This window comes from Cherax quadricarinatus, chromosome 26 (genome assembly GCF_038502225.1).
Source record: "Cherax quadricarinatus isolate ZL_2023a chromosome 26, ASM3850222v1, whole genome shotgun sequence".
In the NCBI taxonomy this organism is placed as follows: Eukaryota; Metazoa; Arthropoda; class Malacostraca; order Decapoda; family Parastacidae; genus Cherax; species Cherax quadricarinatus.
Genome location: NC_091317.1, coordinates 30,093,428 through 30,117,497, shown reverse-complemented (window position 1 = coordinate 30,117,497; position 24,070 = coordinate 30,093,428). Strand labels below are relative to the sequence as shown.

General features: G+C 38.1%; 1 protein-coding gene across 2 annotated transcripts in view; it reads left to right on the top strand.

The window, feature by feature from the left end:
- Positions 1-24,070, top strand: part of LOC128706607 (exosome complex component RRP43) — a 33,593-nt gene that overhangs the window by 5,339 nt on the left and 4,184 nt on the right. For both annotated transcript variants that reach the window (XM_070088889.1, XM_070088890.1), the window contains exons 2-5: positions 3,798-4,035; positions 10,775-10,882; positions 19,668-19,847; positions 20,025-20,072. In XM_070088889.1, the coding sequence (XP_069944990.1) occupies positions 3,798-4,035; positions 10,775-10,882; positions 19,668-19,847; positions 20,025-20,072 (574 nt within the window). The remainder of the gene's footprint in view (positions 1-3,797; positions 4,036-10,774; positions 10,883-19,667; positions 19,848-20,024; positions 20,073-24,070) is intronic.

Genomic DNA, 24,070 nt, shown 5'->3' with positions numbered 1-24,070 from the left:
GCTAGGACTGTATACCTTGTACATGTACTTGTAGTAAAATAAAGATATTATTATTAAGCTACAGACTGTAAGCTTTCAGCTGTAAGCTACAGACTGTAAGCTTCCAGCTGTAAGCTGCAGACTGTTAGCTTCCATCTATAAGCTACAGACTGTAAGCTTCCAGCTGTAAGCTACAGACTAAGCTTTCAGCTGTAAGCTACAGACTGTTAGCTTCCAGCTGTAAGCTACAGACTGTAAGCTTCCAGCTGTAAGCTACAGACTGTAAGCTTCCAGCTGTAAGCTACAGACTGTAAGCTTCCAGCTGTAAGCTACAGACTGTAAGCTTCCAGCTGTAAGCTACAGACTATAAGCTTCCAGCTGTAAGCTACAGACTGTAAGCTTCCAGCTGTAATCTACAGACTGTAAGCTTCCAGCTGTAAGCTACAGACTGTAAGCTTCCAGCTGTAATCTACAGACTGTAAGCCTCTAGCTGTAAGCTACAGACTGTAAGCTTCCAGCTGTAAGCTACAGACTGTAAGCTTCCAGCTGTAAGCTACAGTCTGTAAGCCTCTAGCTGTAAGCTACAGACTGTAAGCTTCCAGCTGTAAGCTGCAGACTGTAAGCTTCCAGCTGTAAGCTTCCAGCTGTAAGCTACAGACTGTATGCTTCCAACTGTAAGCTACAGACTGTAAGCTTCCAGCTGTAAGCTACAGACTGTAAGCTTCCAGCTGTAAGCTACAGACTGTAAGCTTCTAACTGTAAGCTACAGACTGTAAGCTTCCAGCTGTAAGCTAAAGACTGTAAGCTTCTAACTGTAAGCTACAGACTGTAAGCTTCTGGATGTAAGCTACAGACTGTAAGCTTCCAGCTGTAAGCTATAGACTGTAAGCTTCCAGCTGTAAGCTACAGACCGTAAGCTTCCAGCTGTAAGCTACAGACTGTAAGCTTCCAACTGTAAGCTACAGACTGTAAGCTTCCAGCTGTAAGCTACAGACTGTAAGCTTCCAGCTGTAAGCTACAGACTGTAAGCTTCCAGCTGTAATCTACAGACTGTAAGCTTCCAGCTGTAAGCTACAGACTGTAAGCTTCCAGCTGTAAGCTACAGACTGTAAGCCTCTAGCTGTAAGCTACAGACTGTAAGCTACAGACTGTATGCTTCGAACTGTAAGCTACAGACTGTATTTTTCCAGCTGTAAGCTACAGACTGTAAGCTTCCAGCTGTAAGCTACAGACTGTAAGCTACAGACTGTAAGCTTCCAGCTGTAAGCTACAAACTGTAAGCTTTTAACTGTAAGCTACAGACTGTAAGCTTCCAGATGTAAGCTACAGACTGTAAGCTTCCAGCTGTAAGCTATAGACTGTAAGCTTCCAGCTGTAAGCTGCAGACTGTAAGCTACAGACTGTAAACTTCAAGCTGTAAGCTACAGACTGTTAGCTTCTAACCATAAGCTACAGACTGTAAGTTTCCAGCTGTAAGCTACAGACCATAAGCTTCTAGCTGTAAGCTACAGACTGTAAGCTTCCAGCTGTAAGCTACAGACTGTAAGCTTCTAGCTGTAAGTTTCCAGCTGTAAGCTACAGGCTGTAAGCTTCCAGCTGTAAGCTTCAGACTGTAAGCTTTTAGCTGTAAGCTACAGACTGTTAGCTTCTAACTGTAAGCTACAGACTGTAAGCTTCCAGATGTAGGCTACAGACTGTATGCTTCCATCTGTAAGCTGCAGACTGTAAGCTTTAGCTGTAAGCTACAGACTGTAAGCCTTCAGTTGTAAGCTATATACTGCAAGCTTCCAGCAGGTCTGAAGTTCCATGCACCAATGAAAATAAATCAGTGATTTTTTGGGGGTTAAGATAAAATAAGATAAGGTAATTTACACACATTGTATCAATCGCATCTGCTAGAAAAATGACAGGATGGATAATGAGAACCTTCAAAACTAGGGAGGCCAAGCCCATGATGACACTCTTCAGGTCACTTGTTCTATCTAGGCTGGAATATTGCTGCACACTAACAGCACCTTTCAAGGCAGGTGAAATTGCCGACCTAGAAAATGTACAGAGAACTTTCACGGCGCGCATAACGGAGATAAAACACCTCAATTACTGGGAGCGCTTGAGGTTTCTAAACCTGTATTCCCTGGAACGCAGGAGGGAGAGATACATGATTATATACACCTGGAAAATCCTAGAGGGACTAGTACCGAACTTGCACACGAAAATCACTCACTACGAAAGCAAAAGACTTGGCAGACGATGCACCATCCCCCTAATGAAAAGCAGGGGTGTCACTAGCACGTTAAGAGACCATACAATAAGTGTCAGGGGCCCGAGACTGTTCAACTGCCTCCCAGCACACATTAGGGGGATTACCAACAGACCCCTGGCAGTCTTGAAGCTGGCACTGGACAAGCACCTAAAGTCAGTTCCTGATCAGCCGGGCTGTGGCTCGTACGTTGGTTTGTGTGCAGCCAGCAGCAACAGCCTGGTTGATCAGGGGCTGATCCACCAGGAGGCCTGGTCACAGACCGGGCCGCGGGGGCGTTGACCCCCGAAACTCTCTCCAGGTAAACTCTCCAGGTATGATAATTATACTTATGTGTACCTATGTATAAATAAATTTACACACTTACAGCTTTTTTACCCACAGTGTGACAGCAGTTTAGAAAGTAAAGGCAGGTAAAAAGTAAGTAAATACATAAAAGTAGGTAAGTAAGTCAAGTAAAGTGGGTAAGTAAGTAAAGTATGTATGTAAGGTAATTTATGTACAGGTACACACATTTTTGGTTATTACAGTTGTCTAGCATAGTAATATATGTAAATTACCTAGGATAACCCAATAAAAGTTAAACCAAGTAACTTACTTTAACTGAGGTCCTTGTAATACCTGACTATAATCAGCCTATCTATTAGATACAGTAAAAATCATTCAAGATATGAACTTGACAAGTTCCTCAGATCAGTTCCTAACCAGCCAGACTGTGGGTCATATGTTGAACTGCATATGGCCAGCAGTAACAGACTGGTTGATCAGTCCTTGATCTACCAGGAGGCCTGGCTGGGACTGAGCCGTTGGGGCATTGTACCTTGTGTACCCTTGAAACACCCTTTAAGTAGTATCCAGGACTGAAGAAACTGAAAGCTCTGATGATGAAATGCTTCAAGTATTGTACTTGAAGCAGTATTTCTGATTATTATAATCAAGGGGGAAGCACTAAACCCATAGGATTATACAGCGCTTGTGGGGGAATATGGAAGGTATTCAGGCTTAATTCAGGGAACTGGATCACAGATCCAATTTCCTAGATCCAGAGCCCCTCACCAGCATCAAGGAACCTTCCTTGAGGGGCAGTATTTCTGAGATAAGACAATTTCTTTTGCTGTTTTGCGAGACATTTTCAATGGAGAAGATTGCCTGGCAATTAGAATTCACTTATGTCCTTCAAATGTTGGAACATGCATGTTATTTAAGCAGTACTGGACATTACAATAGCTTTTGTTTTGTTCATAGATATGATCTAACATTAAATAAAAACTGTTCCAACAAGTAGGTGCATTCTGAACGAACTTGTTCTTCAGTAGCTCATTTTGTTCTTGAAGAGCCTCTAGTTAACTACAGGCTAGAGGAGAGTAATTGAAATCGATGATAGTGTCAGGCTTAGTGAGAATTAGTTAATAATTGAGATTGAGAATTAGCACTGAGTTGACAAAATTCAGGTGCTTACTCTCTGGAGGGAAAGGGATGTAAAAGACCTTTTGATTTATGCATTTGAGTAATATCAGCCCTCTAAGATTTGTTATAACTGATTGCAGTATATTAACAGGAGCTTCCTGGAGAAAAACAAGAGACCAGATGGTCGAGGACTGATGAGTGTCCGGCCCATCACTGTCAAAGTTGGGACTATAACTACAGCTGATGGTTCATCCACTGTACGTGTGGGCCACACCACTGTCATCTGCGGTATTAAGGCAGAAATAGCCACCCCAGTACTCAGGAACCCAAACCAAGGCTTCATTGTACCTAATGTGGAACTATATCCATGTTGTTCTCACATGTTCAAGGCAAGAGTTTAATTACTTTTTATTATGAATTATTGAGATATCTTAACAGTTTTTAATGTATAGTATTTGTATTGTATTCTCTATACTTTTTAGAACTTTTGTACATTTAGAATCTCCCAAATATAAAATTTAAATTTTTATAGTGGTAAAAAGATGGTAAAAAGTGAAAATTCATGACTTATGTTTTCACTTTCTCTCATGGAAATGTCTTTTGGGAATTATTCACTGCTATGGTTTTGTTTTGCAATTTTTTTTTTTTTTTTTTTTTTTTAACAAGTTGGCCGTCTCCCACTGAGGCAGGGTGACCCAAAAAGAAAGAAAATCCCCAAAAAGAAAATACTTTCATCATCATTCAACACTTTCACCTCACTCACACATAATCACTGTTTTTGCAGAGGTGCTCAGAATACAACAGTATTTATTTATTTATTTTATTTATTTAAAAATTTGAGCACACATACAGAGGTACAACAAATACAGGTAAGAGCAGTATGCCAAAGCCACTTATACTATGCATAGCATTACGGGCTGGCTTAAAATTAACTTAAGATTAACTAAGCAATGATGAAATCAGTGATAAAACATTAATGTAAACAGGTTACTATAAAGCACAAGTGAGTATTACAAAGACAGGTCATATGGTTGTATGCATTGTTGTACATTCAGTAGAATGGAGTATTCTGTTAGGTAGTGTATTTAAAAAATAATGAAGTTAGATTGGGATTTAGGTTTAACATTTATGTGATATAATTGTGAGAAACATTTAAGATATACAATTTATAAGGTTCAGTTATTCAGTATTTATTTGGTTTTGGGTGAGTAAGTGATCTTTGAGAAGAGACTTGAATTTATAAACAGGTAGTGTTTCTTTTATATTTACAGGTAATGAATTCCAGATTTTAGGGCCTTTTATGTGCATTGAGTTTTTACATAGTGTGAGATGGACACGAGGAACATCAAAGAGTGATCTGTGCCTTGTGTTATGGTCATGTGTTCTGTTGAGGTTGGCAAGGAGATGTTTGAGGGGAGGGTTAATATCAGAGTTAAGTGTTCTGTGTATGTAATAGGTGCAGTAGTAAGTATGGATGTTTTGTATGGTGAGGAGGTTTAGTGTATTGAATATTGGTGGAGTGTGCTGCCTATAGTGAGAATTTGTTATCATTCTAACTGCAACCTTTTGTTGGGTAATTAGTGGTCTGAGATGGTTACTTGTTGTTGAGCCCCATGCACAAATTCCATAGGTGAGATAGGGGTAAATAAGAGAGTGATATAGGGCCAGGAGGGCTGACTGTGGAGCATAGTACCGTATCTTCGATAGTATGCCTACAGTCTTGGAAATTTTCTTAGAAATTTGTTGTATATGTGTATGAAATTTGAGTCTATTATCAAGGTGGATTCCTAAGAATTTTCCCTCTGTTAGCTTTGTGATAGGTGATCCGTCTATCATTATGTTAAGAGGGACATCTGTAGCTCTGTTACCAAACTGAATGAAGAAGGTTTTGTCAATGTTTAGTGTAAGTTTGTTAGTTCTCATCCAGGTAGATATTTTCTGTAATTCGGTATTTACAGTATTGGCTAGCGTGACTGGGCTCGGGTGGGAGAAGACGTATGTAGTGTCATCTGCAAATAGTGTGGGTTTGAGTAATTGTGAAGCATTTGGTAGGTCATTTATGTATAGGAGAAAGAGAAGAGGGCCAAGGACACTTCCCTGTGGGACACCAACTGTAATTGGTTGTGCAGAGGAGTTTGCCCCATTTGCATACACATATTGGCTTCTGTTGCTGAGGTATGACTTGAGGTAGTTGAGGGAGTGCCCTCTTATACCATAGTGTGACAATTTTACGTGGAGCAAGTCATGGTCAACTGTATCAAAAGCTTTACGTAAGTCAATGAAGATCCCCAGTGGGACTTCTTTTTTCTCTATTGCAGTGTATATATGTTCTAGCATGTGTATAATAGCATCATTAGTATTTTTATTAGGCCTGAATCCAAATTGGCAGGGGTTGAGTATGTTTTGGGAGATAAGGTAGGAGTAGATTCGTTTATGAATTAATTTTTCGAAGATTTTTGAGAGAGGGTGTAAGTTGGATATTGGCCTATAGTTATTCAACTCTGTTTGGTCTCCTCCTTTGTGGATCGGGGTGACCCTTGCTATTTTGAGTACTGTAGGGAAGGTGGAGGATTCAATGGATTTGTTAAAGAGTGTTGCAATGATTGGTGATAGCACTTGTGACACTTTTTTGTATATAAAGGGTGGTAAGGTATTTAAATCTCCTGCCTTGTTTTTTAGTGTGTTGATAATAAGGGAGACTTCGTATGGGTTAGTCGGAGCTAGGAACAGTGTGTTCGGGTAGTTGCCGGTGAGGTAGTCATTTGGTGGGGTATCTGAGCTTGGGATTTTATTGGCAAGGTGTTGTCCTATAGTGGAGAAGAAATCATTGAGTCTGTTTGCTGTTTCTGTTGGTGGGAGTTGGGGTTCATCTGATTTTGCTAATTTTATTTCGCTATTTCGTGATATCTTTTTTGTTCCTAGAATTTCTGATAGGGTTTTCCAGGTCTTTTTTATATCACCTCGTAAGTTGGATAATCTGTTCTCATAATACAATTTTTTTGCCCTTCTTATCAGGCTGGTTAGGATTGACGAGTAACGTTTTGTTTGGTCTCTGGTTATGTGACCCATTCTGTACTGTTTTTCATATTGGTGTTTTGTATTTATGGATTTGAGAATGCTGGGTGTTAGCCAGGGACTGTTCAGTCTCTTAGCTGTCATCTGTTTAGTTTTTTTAGGGCAGTGCTTGTTATAGAGGTATTGGGTCTTTTTTAGAAAATTATTAATACATTCGTCAATATCTGTATAGATTTCTAGCTCAGTGTGCCAGTCAATGTTTGCTACTGCTGTTGTGAAGTTATTAATGGCTGCCTCATTGTGAAGTCTGAAGGTGACTTTAGTAGTGTCTTGGGGTAATTTACCAAGAGTTGTTATGAGGAAAGTCGGGTAGTGGTCTGTGGTATTATCTGTAATTATGCCTGATTTTAAAGGGGATATGGTGTTGGTCCAGATGTGGTCAAGTAGGGAAACACTAGTCTCTGTAACTCTTGTAGGTTTTGTTACTGTTGGTAGCAACATACAGTTACTCATTGTGTTTGTGAATTCAGTAACGTGTGGGTCCTGGTATGTATGTAATTATAACCAGAATTATGGCTGAAGCTCACACATATTAGTGGCTTTCTTTGTGCTTAACAATACTTTGTGTAGAAAAATTAATTGCTTTAATTATTGGAGTGCCAAAAGAGAATCATTTAACAGTGCATTTCACTTAAGTGGTTTGTTATTCCATTCTTCATGATGTAACTAATGTGACTGCAAGTAGTGGATACTTATTGAGTCCACTTTCTTAGTCAGGAGAAAAAAACACTTGCTAGTAGGATTCAGGAGGCCACTTTTCCTGATCCATAGACAGCAACACTTAGTTTTTCTTTATTAGTTTTCAGACAAGATGTGTTTACTCATTTGGTGTTAAATGATTCATTAGTTAGCATATCCTTATTCACAGTGCTTCAGCTTAGCCTGAAAAAAGTCTTAAGTCATCATTATTTAATCTATCACTGTCTTTCCAAAAGTGTGTTAACATCATGATTCAGATTGCCCTCCGAGTGCAGCATCCCCACCCCTTCTTCGGTGCAGGCACTGCCCTTCTGACCGCCAGGATTTGAGCCCGGCTAACCAGTTTTCCTGAATCCCTTCATAAAAGTTACCTTACTTGCACTCTAATGTTAGGTCCTTTAACAACCACTTGTCTCCATTCACTCCTATCTAACATACTCGCACAAGCCTGCTGGATGTTCAAACCCTCAAATTTCAGTCTTTTAATAGCTCCTCTCTCCAACAGCTCAGGACACTACCTCTCTTCCCCTCCTACCTTACACCCTAGATTTACACACCCTCTTAATCATCCTATTCCTCCCTGTGCTTCCATTTTATCTGCAGAAGTCTAATATTAAACTTGTTACACAGCTCTGACAGACAATTTGCTTAATTTTAAAAAAGTTTTTGGCTTTCCAATTAATGTGGGGACCACCTGTGATCTCTTGCTTTTTAAGAAGCTATTTTTGCTTAAGCTAATCGGCTGTCTTGGCAGAGACTAACATTCCCTTTGAACTCCTTTTTGCTGGGTTCCTTCCATGTTAGTTGGGGTGATGGTTAAGGGAAGAGTGTTTTCAAAAGTCCTAATTGCACTTTCATGCAAATGTAATGCAGGAGAAGCCCTGTTTACATAGCTCTTAGGTTCCTGACCCCTGCAATAAGCAAAAATTGCTGGTAGGTGGAAAAAGAGTGTTTTTTTGAATGTGGGTTTACGCTATCATATATTAAGTGCTCAACACAGATAGGCTTAAAAAACAGATAAGAAAGTAAAATAAATACACAGTACATGTAATACCTTAAAATATGGTGCTGGTAGCCCTTCCCTCATGCAATTGTTGTGTGAAATCGGCAGAAAAGCGGTAAAAGCACTGAACATAATGAACAATGGATCAATTAAAAACCAACAAAAACATGGAACACTGAAAAGAGGGTGCCAGATATGCAGAGCCCTCCAATGAGAGTAAGACACATGTGCAACATCTGGGTATCTTTATTGTAGACGTTTCGCCATCCAGTGGCTTTACCAATACAAATTCCAGGACATAACTTGAAGACAGTAGAACTATGTACAGAAGATGAGGTAATCAGTCCCTCAACCTAGGAGTAGGTGGGAACAGCACCATAGTCGTGGAGATTCTGAAACAGAGCCCTCCAATATTTACAATACAATGAAACTACTTCAGGAAACTAAAAATTTTCCAATATTATCGTGTTCTCATTAAGGTTTCCAGTTGCCAGTTCAGAAGATGGCGGCTTCTTAAATATTTTTAGGGGTTCATTGTATGTACTTCAAAACAGGATATCAAGTAAAGATTCTCCCCATCACCTCGACTTCACATTGGTCACATAATACTCCAGAATTAGCCATTACCATAATTATACAGCAAATAATATCTGCTGTTTAAACACACTTGGGAAGAATAGTCATGTTCTTTGGGAAATAATGCTGTGTATGTGGTGCTAATATTACTTGGGAAAAGAAAACACAACAGGAATGTAAAATATGCTATCTAAAGCCATAGTTCAAAAAATTAACTAGAATAAAATCATATAAGGAACAGACATAAATATGATAGGTGTAAAATACAGTATTAGAAAATGGTATCACTCAGTTTATTCCCAAACGGAAAAATAGATTTAACAGAAAAGAATGGTTCAATAGATGGTTCTAAAAAATCATGAAAAAATATGATCCAGAAACACCACAAGAAACATGCTACCTCAAGGATTTTTAGATATAAACCAGCCAGAAATTAATATACAAATGTAAGATGTGAGGAGGAAAGAAACTTTGAAAATGAGGTAGACAGTAGGCAAGGCAGAACCAAATCTTTCATTCAAGTTTGTGAAAAGTAAACGAAGTATGAAAGACTGTGTCTCGAGAAATGTAGACATTTATAGATACAGATCTGGGACAAAGATTCCTGTTAGGAAAGTTGTGCATATGGGCTTATTCTGCAAGACAGCTTCTGTGAAAACTAGAAGAGTGGGGAATTAGTTTTAGCAGAGAACAAGTATATAGGATGTGTATGATCTCTAACATGACAGAAAAGTGTATTGTGTGTCAGTAGGATCAATGTTTCTTTTGTGTCCAAGTTTATCAGAAAGAGAGAAGTCAGTTTTACCATTATATTGGAGAGGGCAAGAGGAGCAGGAAATGGAGTCAACACCAGAAACTATTTTAGATTTAGGCACTCCATATGTACAGTTAAATAAGCTTTGAAAGAGCAAAGGTCATGGCCAAACAGCAAAAATACATCCACAGAGAATACATGTTTGTGAGATACATGTGGACCTCATGGAATGTTGTCAGTGCCAGTAGGAATCCACCTCACATATTTAATAATAATTATTGTTCCAGTTGATGTATAAGTTGTGAAACTGAATAAGACTGATTTACTTTTTATTTTTTTTTTTTTAGTGACTACTAGGGTGAATATAATGTGAATAATTATATATGTACAGTGTGATGTTCACTACAGGAGTAGTAATGTGATGCCACTGGCTAGCTTCATATGTACAATGTTTCAACTTTTCCCCAGTGATGGTCACAATGCATTGCTTGGAATTGGATAGTGATTATAAAAACCTTCCACAAACCCCGTGTGGGGCCTCAAGCAGGTTTCCATGTGGGCTGTGATTGGGTTTTCATTTAGGCTTCAGGCTGCCTTCCCAGAGACAGCAGAATTATTTTATATTAATTACTGCATATAAAAGTTCTCCTTTTTTACTCTGCAATGGATAACTAGTGGTCACCACAGTCAAATTCTTGGACTTGTGTCATCCAGCAAATTTGACTGAGAAATACTGCTTTTGTGTCTTAAGATATAAGTAGTTAACATATGCTGCATTGGTGACACATATACAGCAGACCACCTGCTGGTGTTTCAACATAAACTCTTAAAACTTACCAGAGGAAAATCATAACATAGATGGCTGTATCCCCCATGCTAGTGTTTCTTAAGAGATAAACAATACTATAATAATGTGCTGTAGTCTCCTATTTTTAAATTATGCTTATATGTAACAGTATTTGGCTTGTGCAGTCATTTTGAGTTTGTTAAATATTTTAATTTATTGAAACAATAATTTCAGATAGGGCCACCTGGTGAGAAAGCAATGGCTACCAGTCAATTTTTAAAAAATGTCATCAGCAGTGCTAAGGTACTGGACCTGACAGACCTCTGCATTGTGCATAACAAGGTTAGTACTGCTTCTGTTACATTTCTTCAGCTTGACTTTGTAAGTTGGAGAAATTTATTTATAGTTCTTATCACATTAATCATCTCCCACAGTCAACAGTACTAACAGTGCAGGTAGTATATTAGAAATTCTTTCAAAGCATCGGCTGTATCCCACCAAAGAGGGTGGCCTGAAAAGAAAAACAAAAGTTTCTCTTTTTAACTTCAGTAATGTATACAGGAGAAGGGATTACTAGCCCATTGCTCCTGGCATGTTAGTCGCCTCTTACAACATGCATGGCTTAATTTAGGAAGAATTCTGTTCCACTTCCCCATGGAGATAATAGGTAATGAACAAGAACAAGAACTAGTAAGAAAATAGAAGAAAACTCAGAGGGGTGTGTATATATATGCTTGTACATGCATGTGTAGTGTGACCTAAGTGTAAGTAGAAGTAGCAAGATGTACCTGAAATCTTGCATGTTTATGAGACAGAAAAAAGACACCAGCGATCCTACCATCATGTAAAACAATTACAGGCTTTTGTTTTACACTCGCTTGGCAGGATGGTAGTACCTCCCTGGGTGGTTGCTGTCTACCAACCTACTACCTAGGATATTAGAAATTCTTTCTTTCAACACACCTACCGTATCCCACCGAGGCGGGGTGGCCCAAAAGGAAAAACGAAAGTTTCTTCTTTTACATTTAGTAATATATACAGGAGAAGGGGTTACTAGCCTCTTGATCCCGGCATTTTAGTCGCTTCTTACAACACGCATGGCTTATGGAGGAAGAATTCTGTTCCACTTTCCCATGGAGGCAAGAGGAAATAAACAAGAAAAAGAACTAGAAAGAAAATAGAAGAAAACCCAGAGGGGTGTGTATATATATGCTTGTACATGTATGTGTAGTGTGACCTAAGTGTAAGTAGAAGTAGCAAGATATACCTGAAATCTTGCATATGTATGAGACAGAAAAAAAGACACCAGCAATCCTACCATTGTGTAAAACAATTACAGGCTTCCATTTTACACTCACTTGGCAGGATGGTAGTACCTCCCTGGGTGGTTGCTGTCTACCAACCTACTACCTAGGATATTAGAAATTATCCTTATGAAATACACTGTAATGATGTCAGTCTTCGGTATGTTCGAAAACATGACTCCCAATAATCCTTAATACGAATATGCATATTTTTTTTTTTTTTAACACATTGGCCATTTCCTACCGAGGCAGGGTGACCCAAAAAGAAAGAAAAAAAACTCATCATCATTCAACACTTCCATCATCACTCATACATAATCACTGTCTTTACAGAGGCACTCAGATATGACAGTTTAGATGTCCCTCCAAACTGCCAATATCCCAAACCCCTCCTTTAACCCTTTCAGGGTTTTGGCCATACTAGTATGGCTTACGAACCAGTGTTTTGACGTACTAGTACGCCTAAATTCTAGCGCCCTCAAATCTAATGAGAGAAAGCTGGTAGGCCTACATATGAAAGAATGGGTCTATGTGGTCAGTCTGCGTGGTATAAAAATCCTGCAGCACACAGTGCGTAATGAGAAAAAAAAAACTTTGACCCTGTTTTTGGATTAAAACAGCGACTTTCCACTGTATTTTTGTATGGTATTTATTGTTGTATTCTAGTTTTCCTGGTCTCATTTTATAGAATGGAAGACATATTACAGAAATTGAGATGATTTTGACTGGTTTTACAATGAAAAGTACCTTGAAATTGAGCTCAAAGTAGCAGAAATGTTTGATTTTTACCAAAGTTCAAAAGTAAACAAATCATGCTATGTGTCCAATATACATTAACTGGTGAGTCTAATATTCTTTTACAAGTGCACTGATATTATTTATACCATTTCTACACTAATGCAGTAGTCTGCATAACAGTAAATCTTCTATTTTTTTGTGAGAATAAAAATTCAAAGTGGATAGCAAAAGAATGTAAGAGGGGTGTGGGGACGTGACTAATGAACAGAGGAAATGTTATTTTAGTGCCAGGAATGTCTTGTTTATTCTGGACCCTAGTCGGAAATTGGCATCTTTTGAAATTTGTGTGAAATTGGCAAAATTGCTAAATTCTGACCACTGTATTGGGTAATTGACATCGGTAAATGGGTGGTTTCTTGTACTCATTCGATAGAAAAAATGGAGTTCTAATGAAATAGTTATGATTTTTGTCGACTAGTACACTGGTATTGGCCGAAAATAGGGCTCAAAGTGGGCAAAATCGCCAATGCGTAAATATTGTTGAGACTGCTAACTTCGCGAGAGCATAATTCCGTAAGTTTTACATCAAATTTCATACTTTTGGTGTCATTATGATCGGGAAAAGATTCTCTATCTTTTCATAAGAAAAAATAATTTTTTGTTTTTTTTTGAAATTTGGCTGACCCTGAGAACAAGTCTCTGAGAGGGCCTGTTGACCCTTAAAGGGTCGACAGGCCCTCTCAGAGTTAGCTCTTTGACTGTTTTGGTTGTATATATGCATCTTACGTGCCACTGTTTCAGACGTATTTATACGCGTAAATTCTAGCGGCTTCAAATCAAGCAGGAGAAAGCTGGTAGGCTCACATGTGAGAGAATGGGTCTGTGTGGTCAGTGTGCATCACAAAAAAAATCCTGCAGCACACAGTGCATAATGAGAAAAAAAAATGACCATCTTTTTGGATTAAAACGTCGACTTTGAGGTGTATTTTCGTATAGTATTTATAGTTGTATTCTCGTTTTCATGGTCTCGCATGATAAAATGGAAAACATATTACAGAAACAGAGATGATTTTGATTAGTTTCACGATGAAAATGACCTTGAAATTGAGCTCAAAGTAGCGGAAATGTTCGATTTTTACCAATGTTCAGGAGTAAGCAAATCACACCACACATCCAATACATGTCAACTAGTGAGTCTAATATTCTTTCACTAGTGCATTGATATTATTTATACCATTTTTACAATAATGCAGTAGTCTGCATAACAGTAAATTTTGTATTTTTTGTATGAATAAAAAATCAAAATCGAAAGCAATAGTAATATAAGAGGGGTCTAGAGACGTGACTAATGAACAGAGGATATGTTATTTTAGTGCCAAGAATGTCTACATTGTTTATTCTGGACCCTATTTTGAAATTGGCATCTTTTTTAATATGCATGAAATTTGCCAATTTCTGACCACTTTATTGGGTAGTTCAAATCGGTAAATGGGGGGTTTCTTGTACTCAACTGATAGAAAAAATGGAGTTCTAAAAAAAAATAGCTATGAGTTTGGTCAACTGGAACAACGAAATTGGCCAAAAACAGGGCTCAAAGTCGGCAAAATCGCCGATGCATATATGTCGCTGAGACCGCTAACTTCGCGGGAGCGTAATTCCGTGAGTTTTCGACCAAATTTCATACTTTTGGTGTCATTACCATTGGGAAAATATTCTCCATCATTTCACAATAAAAAATATTTTTTTTTCTAAAAATTTTGCGACATAAAATGACAGTTTCAGAAAGGGGCTTGCGACAGTCAAAGGGTTAAAGTGCAGACATTGTGCTTCCCACTTCCAGGACTCGAGTCCGACTAACCAGTTTCCCTGAATTCCTTCACAAAATATTACCCTGCTCACACTCCAATAGCTCGTCAGGTCCTAAAAACCATTCACTCTTATCTGACACGCTCACGCACGCTTGCTGGAAGTCCAAGCCTCTCGCCCACAAAACCTTTACCCCCTCCCTCCAACCTTTTCAAGGATGACCCCTACCCCACCTTCCTTCCCCTGTAGATTTATATGTTCTCCAAGTTATTCTCTTTGTCCCATGCAAATATGTTGTGGATAATATACCATTATATCAGAGACAGTGAGTAGCTAAAATCATGAATATGGACATACTGTAATAGAGAAAATAAGTATTGTATGTCCTGAAACAACTGTATTGGGACAACATATCACTACATTTTAAGACAAGGACAAACTGTCTTGTATCAGTAAATACATAATGGTTGGGAGTGCAATGGTGAACTGCATTGCCACTGATGTTTAAGGAAATAGTAGTCAATTAGATGCCATACAATGCAGAACATCATTAATACTGACTTTCTACTGACAGTACTTATCTTATTGTTGCTGACAGCACCTTTCTTATTGTTGCTGACAACAGCTTTCTTATTGTTGCTGACAACAGATTTCTTATTGCTACTGACATCTTTCTTAATATTGATGATAACTCTAACTGTTACTGATAACACATCATATTGTTGCTGACAACACCAGTATCATGAAATTTTTTCATTCTATTGGCATTCTGCTAGGAAATAGTCTCTAAGTGCAAAAGCTAAGTCTGTTAAACATTTTTCTAGTCTGGCAGGAATGTTGGTCTTTTCTTTCTGTCTCATGGACTTGCGAGATGACAGATAATTTTTACGTACACTAAACTTCCTATCTTGTGTATTTCTTAACCCTTTCAGGGTCCAGAGGCCAAATTTCAAAGTGTGCACCAGGGTCCAAGAATTTAAAAAAAAAAAATTGTTATTTTTTCTTATGAAATGGTAGAGAATATTTTTATGAAGGTAATAAAACAAAAAGTACGAAATTTGATGGAAAATTGACGAAATTATGCTCTCGCAAATTTTGATGTGTCCGCGATTTTTACGAATCGGCGATTTTGCTGACTTTGACTCCCATTTTAGGCCAATTACATTATTTCAGTCGACCAAATTCTTAGCTATTTCACTAGTATTACTTCTATTCTATCGATTGAGAACAAGAAATTGCCAAGTCAACTGTTTCAACTACAAAATAAAGTGATCGGAAATTGGTAATTTGGCCAATTTAACACAAAGTTCAAAATATTCCAATTTCAAAATAGGGTCCAGAGTAAACAATGTAGGTATTCCTGGCACTAAACTAACATTTCCTCTGTTCATTAGTTACATTTTCAGGCTTTACAAATGAATTCCATTTTTATTTTTTATTCACATTATGAATTTTTATTCAAACCAAAAAATAGAAGATTTACTGTTATGCAATATTGTAATAATTGTATAAATATCATCACCACATTTGTGAATGTATATTAGACCCACCAGCTGGAGTGTATTAGACGTGTGAGGTCGTTTGTTTACTCTTGAACATCGGCAAAAATTTAACATTTCTGCTACTTTGAGCTCAGTTTCAAGCCATTTCCAGTGCTAAAACCAATCAAAATCATCTCTATTTCTGTAATATGTCTTCCATTTTATCAAATGAGACCAAGAAATTGCAAATACAACTATGAAAACATACGAAAAAACACTGCAAATTCGCTGTTTTAATCGAAAATCACGGTCTGTTTTTGTCTCTCGTTATACACTGTGTGCTGCAGGATTTGTTTTATGTGGTGCACACATACCACATAGATGTATTCTCTCACATCTAGACCCAAATTTACCACTCACAGCTTATCAGAGTGAGCTGAGCTCATGGCGTAGATCTACGGTTTGGACCCTGAACGTAAAGCCGTAGATCTACGGCAAGGACCCTGAAAGGGTTAATACAGTAATTATTCCTATAAAGATTACTTTCCAATTTGTGAGGTCTGGTCTCAATCTATGCCATGATGCAAGATCCCAGGAATTCTTAAATCCAAATTCTGACTGAATTTTAATAACATTACAGGCAGGCCCCTCTTATACAACAAGTTAGGTTCCAGGCTACTGTTGTAAAGCAAAAATTGCTGTAAAGTGATAGAGCCTTTTTTCATTTTCAGATAGTATAAAAGCCTAATAATGTTTACACCATTGTATATTAACCTTTTCACTGACTGTGCCATAATACTATTTCTTTGAATTCACTGGCCGTGCCGTAGTACTATGTGATGAGCTTGACTCGCTCAGACAAGCTGTGAGTGGTAAATTTGGGCCTAGATACAAGAGAATGGGTCAATGTGGTAAGTGTGCACCATATAAAAAAAATTCTGCAGCACACAGTGCATAATGAGAAAAAACTGACTGTGTTTTTTGTTTAAAACAGCAACTTTGCAGTGTATTTTTGTATAGTTTTAATGGATGTATTCTCAGTTTCCTGCTCTCATTCATTAGAATGGGAGATATATTACATAGTGTGAAATTGAGGCAAAGTAGCGGAAATGTTCGATTTTTGCCGATGTTCAAGAGTTAACAAATCACTTTACATGTCGTAGAACGACGTTTCGGTCTGACTTGGACCATTTACACAGTGCAGGTTATTTGTGTATTGTTCCAGTCATGGTATTATGCCTTTTTGTTCTTTACTAATACATGTACACAATGACGAACATTTCACGTCAAACCCCCATTGCATAACAGTAAATCATCTGGTTTTTGTGTGAATAAAAATTCTTTCTGTGAATAGAAATCAAAATGGAATTCATGTGTAAAGCCTTGAAACATAACTAATTAACAGAGAATGCTTGCATTGTTTATTCTGGACCCTGTTTTAAAATTTGTGTGAAATTGGCCAAATTACCAATTTCTGATAAATTTATTGGGTAGTTGAAATAGTTGATTGGGCTATTTCTTGTGCTCAGTCAATAAAATGGAAGACATACTAGCAAAATAGCTAAGAATTTGCTCCCTGGAGATTTTCAGATTTGATCCAAGGGAATAGGCTAAAACCCACTGTTCCTCAGTTACGAGCCCTTCACACCAACAAAGGCATCTTCTCCTTAAAGACAGAGAGAGTGATCATAAACTATTTTGAAGCAATAAATCCAGTAAATCCATCAAACCTACAGCAATGGCACACCTGTAGTAACTGATGTCATGCGATGCTGGAGAAGATTGGCGAGTGTTGTCATGAGCAAGGCCTTCATATTGTAGCAAAACTCTTGTACCTACATTAAAGGTGCCTATTTGCTGAAGAGTAGATATCATGTGTTATTGAACTAATTACCTTCAGCATGTAGTGCTTTATATTTAATACCCTGTGAACACATAATGCCTAAGATTTTATCACTGAGCAGTGCTGCCTAATGTCAAGAAAAACCAGATGTTGACTAATCTGGCATCATCAGGACCTGTAGAGTGCCGAATTAGTGATTGTGCCGGATTACAGAGTGGTTAAGTTAGAATACACTAGCCCAACAGCTAACCACCTCATGCTACCTTTAAAATACCCCGAGAATCAGTACAAGTTATGACCCCTGCTCACAAACTTGCTCCCAGTGTTGAAGAATTAAAAAAAAGAAAATTATTTTATGAAATGATAAAGAATCTTTTTCTGAAGGTTATAAAACCAAAAGTACAATTTGATGGAAAACTTACAGAATTACGCATCAGCAATTTTGCCCACTTTACACCCCATTTTTTTTGGTCAATTCCATTGTTCCAGTCAACCAGACTCATAGCTGTTTCACTAGAATTTCTTGTATTCTGTCAATTAAGTACAAGAACTACCCATTTACCTATTTTAGCTACCCATTAAAGTGATCACAAATTGGTAATTTGGCTAATTTTACACAAATTTCAAGAGATGCCAATTTCAAAATAGGATCCATAATAAACAATGCAGACATTCTTAGAACTAAAATAACATTTTGTCTGTTCATTAGTCAAATCTCTAGCACCCTCTTATATTATGCTTGCTTTTTATTCTGAATTTTTATTTACACAAAAAGTAGAAGATCTACTGTTATGCAGACTACTGCATTATTGTAATAACTGTATAAATGTCAGCCCATTTGTGGCCGCGTATTACACTAGCCAGTCGGACACGTATTGGATGCATTTACTCTTGAACATCGGCAAAAATCGAACATCTCTGTCCTGATACCACTCAAAACCATCTCTATTTCTGTAATATATCTTCTATTCTATCAAATGAGACCAAAAACCTTAGGAAAATACTCCAAAAAGTTGCTATTTTACACCAAAAACACAGTCGCCGTTTTTTTTTCTCATTAACTGCGTGCTGCAGGATCTTTTTATGTAGTGCACATTTGCCACACAGACCTATTCTCTCATATTTAGGCCCAAATTTACTGGTCACAGCTTATCTGAGTGAGGTGAGCTCATGGCATCGTACTACGGGACAGACAGCAGTTTCAGAGCAGTGATACAATGGTACTAACAATGAAAGTGTTAATAAAGTTAACCAATTTAACTTGCACAAAAAAGTTCATTACTGTCACTTCCAAAATGAAAAGCTAAAATTTACAATGCAACATCTTCACTTACATGTAACCTAAACCACTTCATCAGAACTTGATCTTGTTCTGAACTTTTTCCTTCCTTCATTGTTTACCTTTTACATATCTGTTTCTTTGATTCACTGTTGGCAAAGAAACTGAGTAATTTCTCTTTCTGTTTCTTTATGTCATAAACTGTGGAAGAGCCAGTGCTGTATACTTCGCACAAACTTCTCACAGACACACCATTGCCGAGTTTTGTCAGAAGTTCAACCTTATCTTTTATGGACAGTGTACGATGTTTGCATTTTACACAACGAGAAGGATTTCCTCTGTTAATTGGAACCATGGCTGGGGGTTAAAGTGAGCAGGTTAGAACAATAAATAGAGAAAAAATATTGGAATGGGTTGCCTGTGTTTGCAACAGTGTTTATGCAGCAAGTGGCAGCTGGCTGGTGAGGCGACCCAGGAAATTTGAAGTTACGCTAGCCGAAATTAGTGCCAGATTAATGATGGAACTGAATTAGTGATTGCCGGTTTAGTAATGGCTAGCCTGTACTGTATACCCTTTACTCTATGTACTGTACATTCAATTGCTTCTTTAATACTACTAAAAAAATCCAGGTCTGAAATTTACATATACATATATGCTTTTTTATTACAAATTTAGCTTGCCTGGTGCCTCTACTGTGATGTGGTATGCATCAACTATGATGGCAACTTATATGATGCAGCCCTAATAGCACTCATGGCAGCCTTACAAAATGTGAAGTTACCTGCAGTCTCTTATGATGAGGAGAATGATAAAGCTTCTGTGGACATAGAGAGAACTCTCCCCATTACATTAAAGGTACTGAATATGCATATTCTTTATATATATATATATATATTCTTTTTCAGTTTCTGCTTTAATTTTGTATAGAAGTATGAAAATTTTTTAAATCCTGGAGAAGTTCAGAAGTTTTAAATTACATTAAACTCTAAATATTTTATTTTTAGTAATTCAATATGCTCACTGTATTTGCAGGCCAGGCCAGTCGCTTCCACATTTACGGTCTACAGTGACAGCATACAGGTATGGTGTGCACTTAATTATCTATTTGTAGTTACAAGCAGTCCTGTTTAGCAACGAAATGTCTGACAGATATCTGCATTAAATTCATCACATTAGAGCACAGTCAAGTTTAGCAAGGATTTTATTTAACAAAAAGTGCTATTCACTTGTAGCTGATATACCATTAAAATATATCTTTAGCAACATCACCTGGGTTCAATTAACTTAAGAAGCTTAGCAGGCTACATTCATCTCTTATTTTTGATATATTTTTTATTATTTTATTATCACACCGGCCGATTCCCACCAAGGCAGGGTGGCCCGAAAAAGAAAAACTTTCACCATCATTCACTCCATCACTGTCTTGCCAGAAGGGTGCTTCACACTACAGTTTCCAAACTGCAACATTAACACCCCTCCTTCAGAGTGCAGGCACTGTACTTCCCATCTCCAGGACTCAAGTCCGGCCTGCCGGTTTCCCTGAATCCCTTCATAAATGTTACTTTGCTCACACTCCAACAGCACGTCAAGTATTAAAAACCATTTGTCTCCGTTCACTCCTATCAAACACGCTCACGCATGCCTGCTGGAAGTCCAAGCCCCTCGCACACAAAACCTCCTTTACCCCCTCCCTCCAACCCTTCCTAGGCCGACCCCTACCCCGCCTTCCTTCCACTACAGACTGATACACTCTTGAAGTCATTCTGTTTTGCTCCATTCTCTCTACATGTCCGAACCACCTCAACAACCCTTCCTCAGCCCTCTGGACAACAGTTTTGGTAATCCCGCACCTCCTCCTAACTTCCAAACTACGAATTCTCTGCATTATATTCACACCACACATTGCCCTCAGACATGACATCTCCACTGCCTCCAGCCTTCTCCTCACTGCAACATTCATCACCCACGCTTCACACCCATATAAGAGCGTTGGTAAAACTATACTCTCATACATTCCCCTCTTTGCCTCCAAGGACAAAGTTCTTTGTCTCCACAGACTCCTAAGTGCACCACTCACTCTTTTTCCCTCATCAATTCTATGATTCACCTCATCTTTCATAGACCCATCCGCTGACACGTCCACTCCCAAATATCTGAATACGTTCACCTCCTCCATACTCTCTCCCTCCAATCTGATATTCAATCTTTCATCACCTAATCTTTTTGTTATCCTCATAACCTTACTCTTTCCTGTATTCACCTTTAATTTTCTTCTTTTGCACACCCTACCAAATTCATCCACCAATCTCTGCAACTTCTCTTCAGAATCTCCCAAGAGCACAGTGTCATCAGCAAAGAGCAGCTGTGACAACTCCCACTTTGTGTGTGATTCTTTATCTTTTAACTCCACGCCTCTTGCCAAGACCCTCGCATTTACTTCTCTTACAACCCCATCTATAAATATATTAAACAACCACGGTGACATCACACATCCTTGTCTAAGGCCTACTTTTACTGGGAAAAAATTTCCCTCTTTCCTACATACTCTAACTTGAGCCTCACTATCCTCGTAAAAACTCTTCACTGCTTTCAGTAACCTACCTCCTACACCATACACTTGCAACATCTGCCACATTGCCCCCCTATCCACCCTGTCATACGCCTTTTCCAAATCCATAAATGCCACAAAGACCTCTTTAGCCTTATCTAAATACTGTTCACTTATATGTTTCACTGTAAACACCTGGTCCACACACCCCCTACCTTTCCTAAAGCCTCCTTGTTCATCTGCTATCCTATTCTCCGTCTTACTCTTAATTCTTTCAATTATAACTCTACCATACACTTTACCAGGTACACTCAACAGACTTATCCCCCTATAATTTTTGCACTCTCTTTTATCCCCTTTGCCTTTATACAAAGGAACTATGCATGCTCTCTGCCAATCCCTAGGTACCTTACCCTCTTCCATACATTTATTAAATAATTGCACCAACCCCTCCAAAACTATATCCCCACCTGCTTTTAACATTTCTATCTTTATCCCATCAATCCCGGCTGCCTTACCCCCTTTCATTTTACCTACTGCCTCACGAACTTCCCCCACACTCACAACTGGCTCTTCCTCACTCCTACAAGATGTTATTCCTCCTTGCCCTATACACGAAATCACAGCTTCCCTATCTTCATCAACATTTAACAATTCCTCAAAATATTCCTTCCATCTTCCCAATACCTCTAACTCTCCATTTAATAACTCTCCTCTCCTATTTTTAACTGACAAATCCATTTGTTCTCTAGGCTTTCTTAACTTGTTAATCTCACTCCAAAACTTTTTCTTATTTTCAACAAAATTTGTTGATAACATCTCACCCACTCTCTCATTTGCTCTCTTTTTACATTGCTTCACCACTCTCTTAACTTCTCTCTTTTTCTCCATATACTCTTCCCTCCTTGCATCACTTCTACTTTGTAAAAACTTCTCATATGCTAACTTTTTCTCCCTTACTACTCTCTTTACATCATCATTCCACCAATCGCTCCTCTTCCCTCCTGCACCCACTTTCCTGTAACCACAAACTTCTGCTGAACACTCTAACACTACATTTTTAAACCTACCCCATACCTCTTCGACCCCATTGCCTATGCTCTCATTAGCCCATCTATCCTCCAATAGCTGTTTATATCTTACCCTAACTGCCTCCTCTTTTAGTTTATAAACCTTCACCTCTCTCTTCCCTGATGCTTCTATTCTCCTTGTATCCCATCTACCTTTTACTCTCAGTGTAGCTACAACTAGAAAGTGATCTGATATATCTGTGGCCCCTCTATAAACATGTACATCCTGAAGTCTACTCAACAGTCTTTTATCTACCAATACATAATCCAACAAACTACTGTCATTTCGCCCTACATCATATCGTGTATACTTATTTATCCTCTTTTTCTTAAAATATGTATTACCTATAACTAAACCCCTTTCTATACAAAGTTCAATCAAAGGGCTCCCATTATCATTTACACCTGGCACCCCAAACTTACCTACCACACCCTCTCTAAAAGTTTCTCCTACTTTAGCATTATTTTACATTTCACAATTTATATTTCATCCAGAATACAACAAATTTAAAATGTCAGTGAGTCGAGAAGGCATACAGCTAAAGAGCTTCACTATTATGTTAAGACAAGAAATGAATGCTAAACAGTCTTTTAACCCTTTCAGGGTCCAAGGCCAAAATCTGAAGTCACGCACCAGTGTCCAAGAAATTTTGAAAAAAAAAAAAAAATTATTTTTTCTTACAGAATTAAAGAGCATATTTTTGTGAAGGTAATAAAACAAAAAAAATTAGAATCTGATCAGTACTTACCGAGATACAGTGCCAAGAAGTTTGTAGAAAATGATGTGGTGGCGGCAACATCGACGAATTCCACATACGCGTATTATATTATTTTGTTGTTTTAGTCGTTTTTTCTTTTCTTTTCCAATTTTTTTCTATTCCTACTAACATTTGGGGCCTGAGAGACCAATACTGTATATAATTGATATATATATACTCACTGTATTGAACACAATAACTGCACTAAAGTTATTATCATATTATTGTTTACCACTGTTGTTTATTACAATAAACATGCACAAATATTGTATAATACTAATGTTCTATCATATATTTACATATTTACAATCACTGGACATGGTTTTAGAACTGCTGGAGCTTGTGGAACTCCTTGAAACAAGGCACCATGCACAGAGGCACCTTACATTCCTCACACATAAACCGAGTGTCTTTGCGTCTTTGTTGCCGTCGTTTTGTTTGTGCACAGACAATGCATCTCTTCTAAGCAAATTTCTTTTGAGTTGAAGGAAGCTGTATTATGAAATGATCACCTTCTCTCCTCAAACGCTTGGGTATATTGTGATGAATTCGAGGACCATGTTGTATTGCAGGTGTTGTTACCTGGTACTTCATTATGAGTTGTCTGACAACAGACAAACAAAATTCACCATACGGTGGTCTGTTACCAGTCTTTATTTGGTACTTATTATATGCATTCAGCATTGAAATGTCCATGAGATG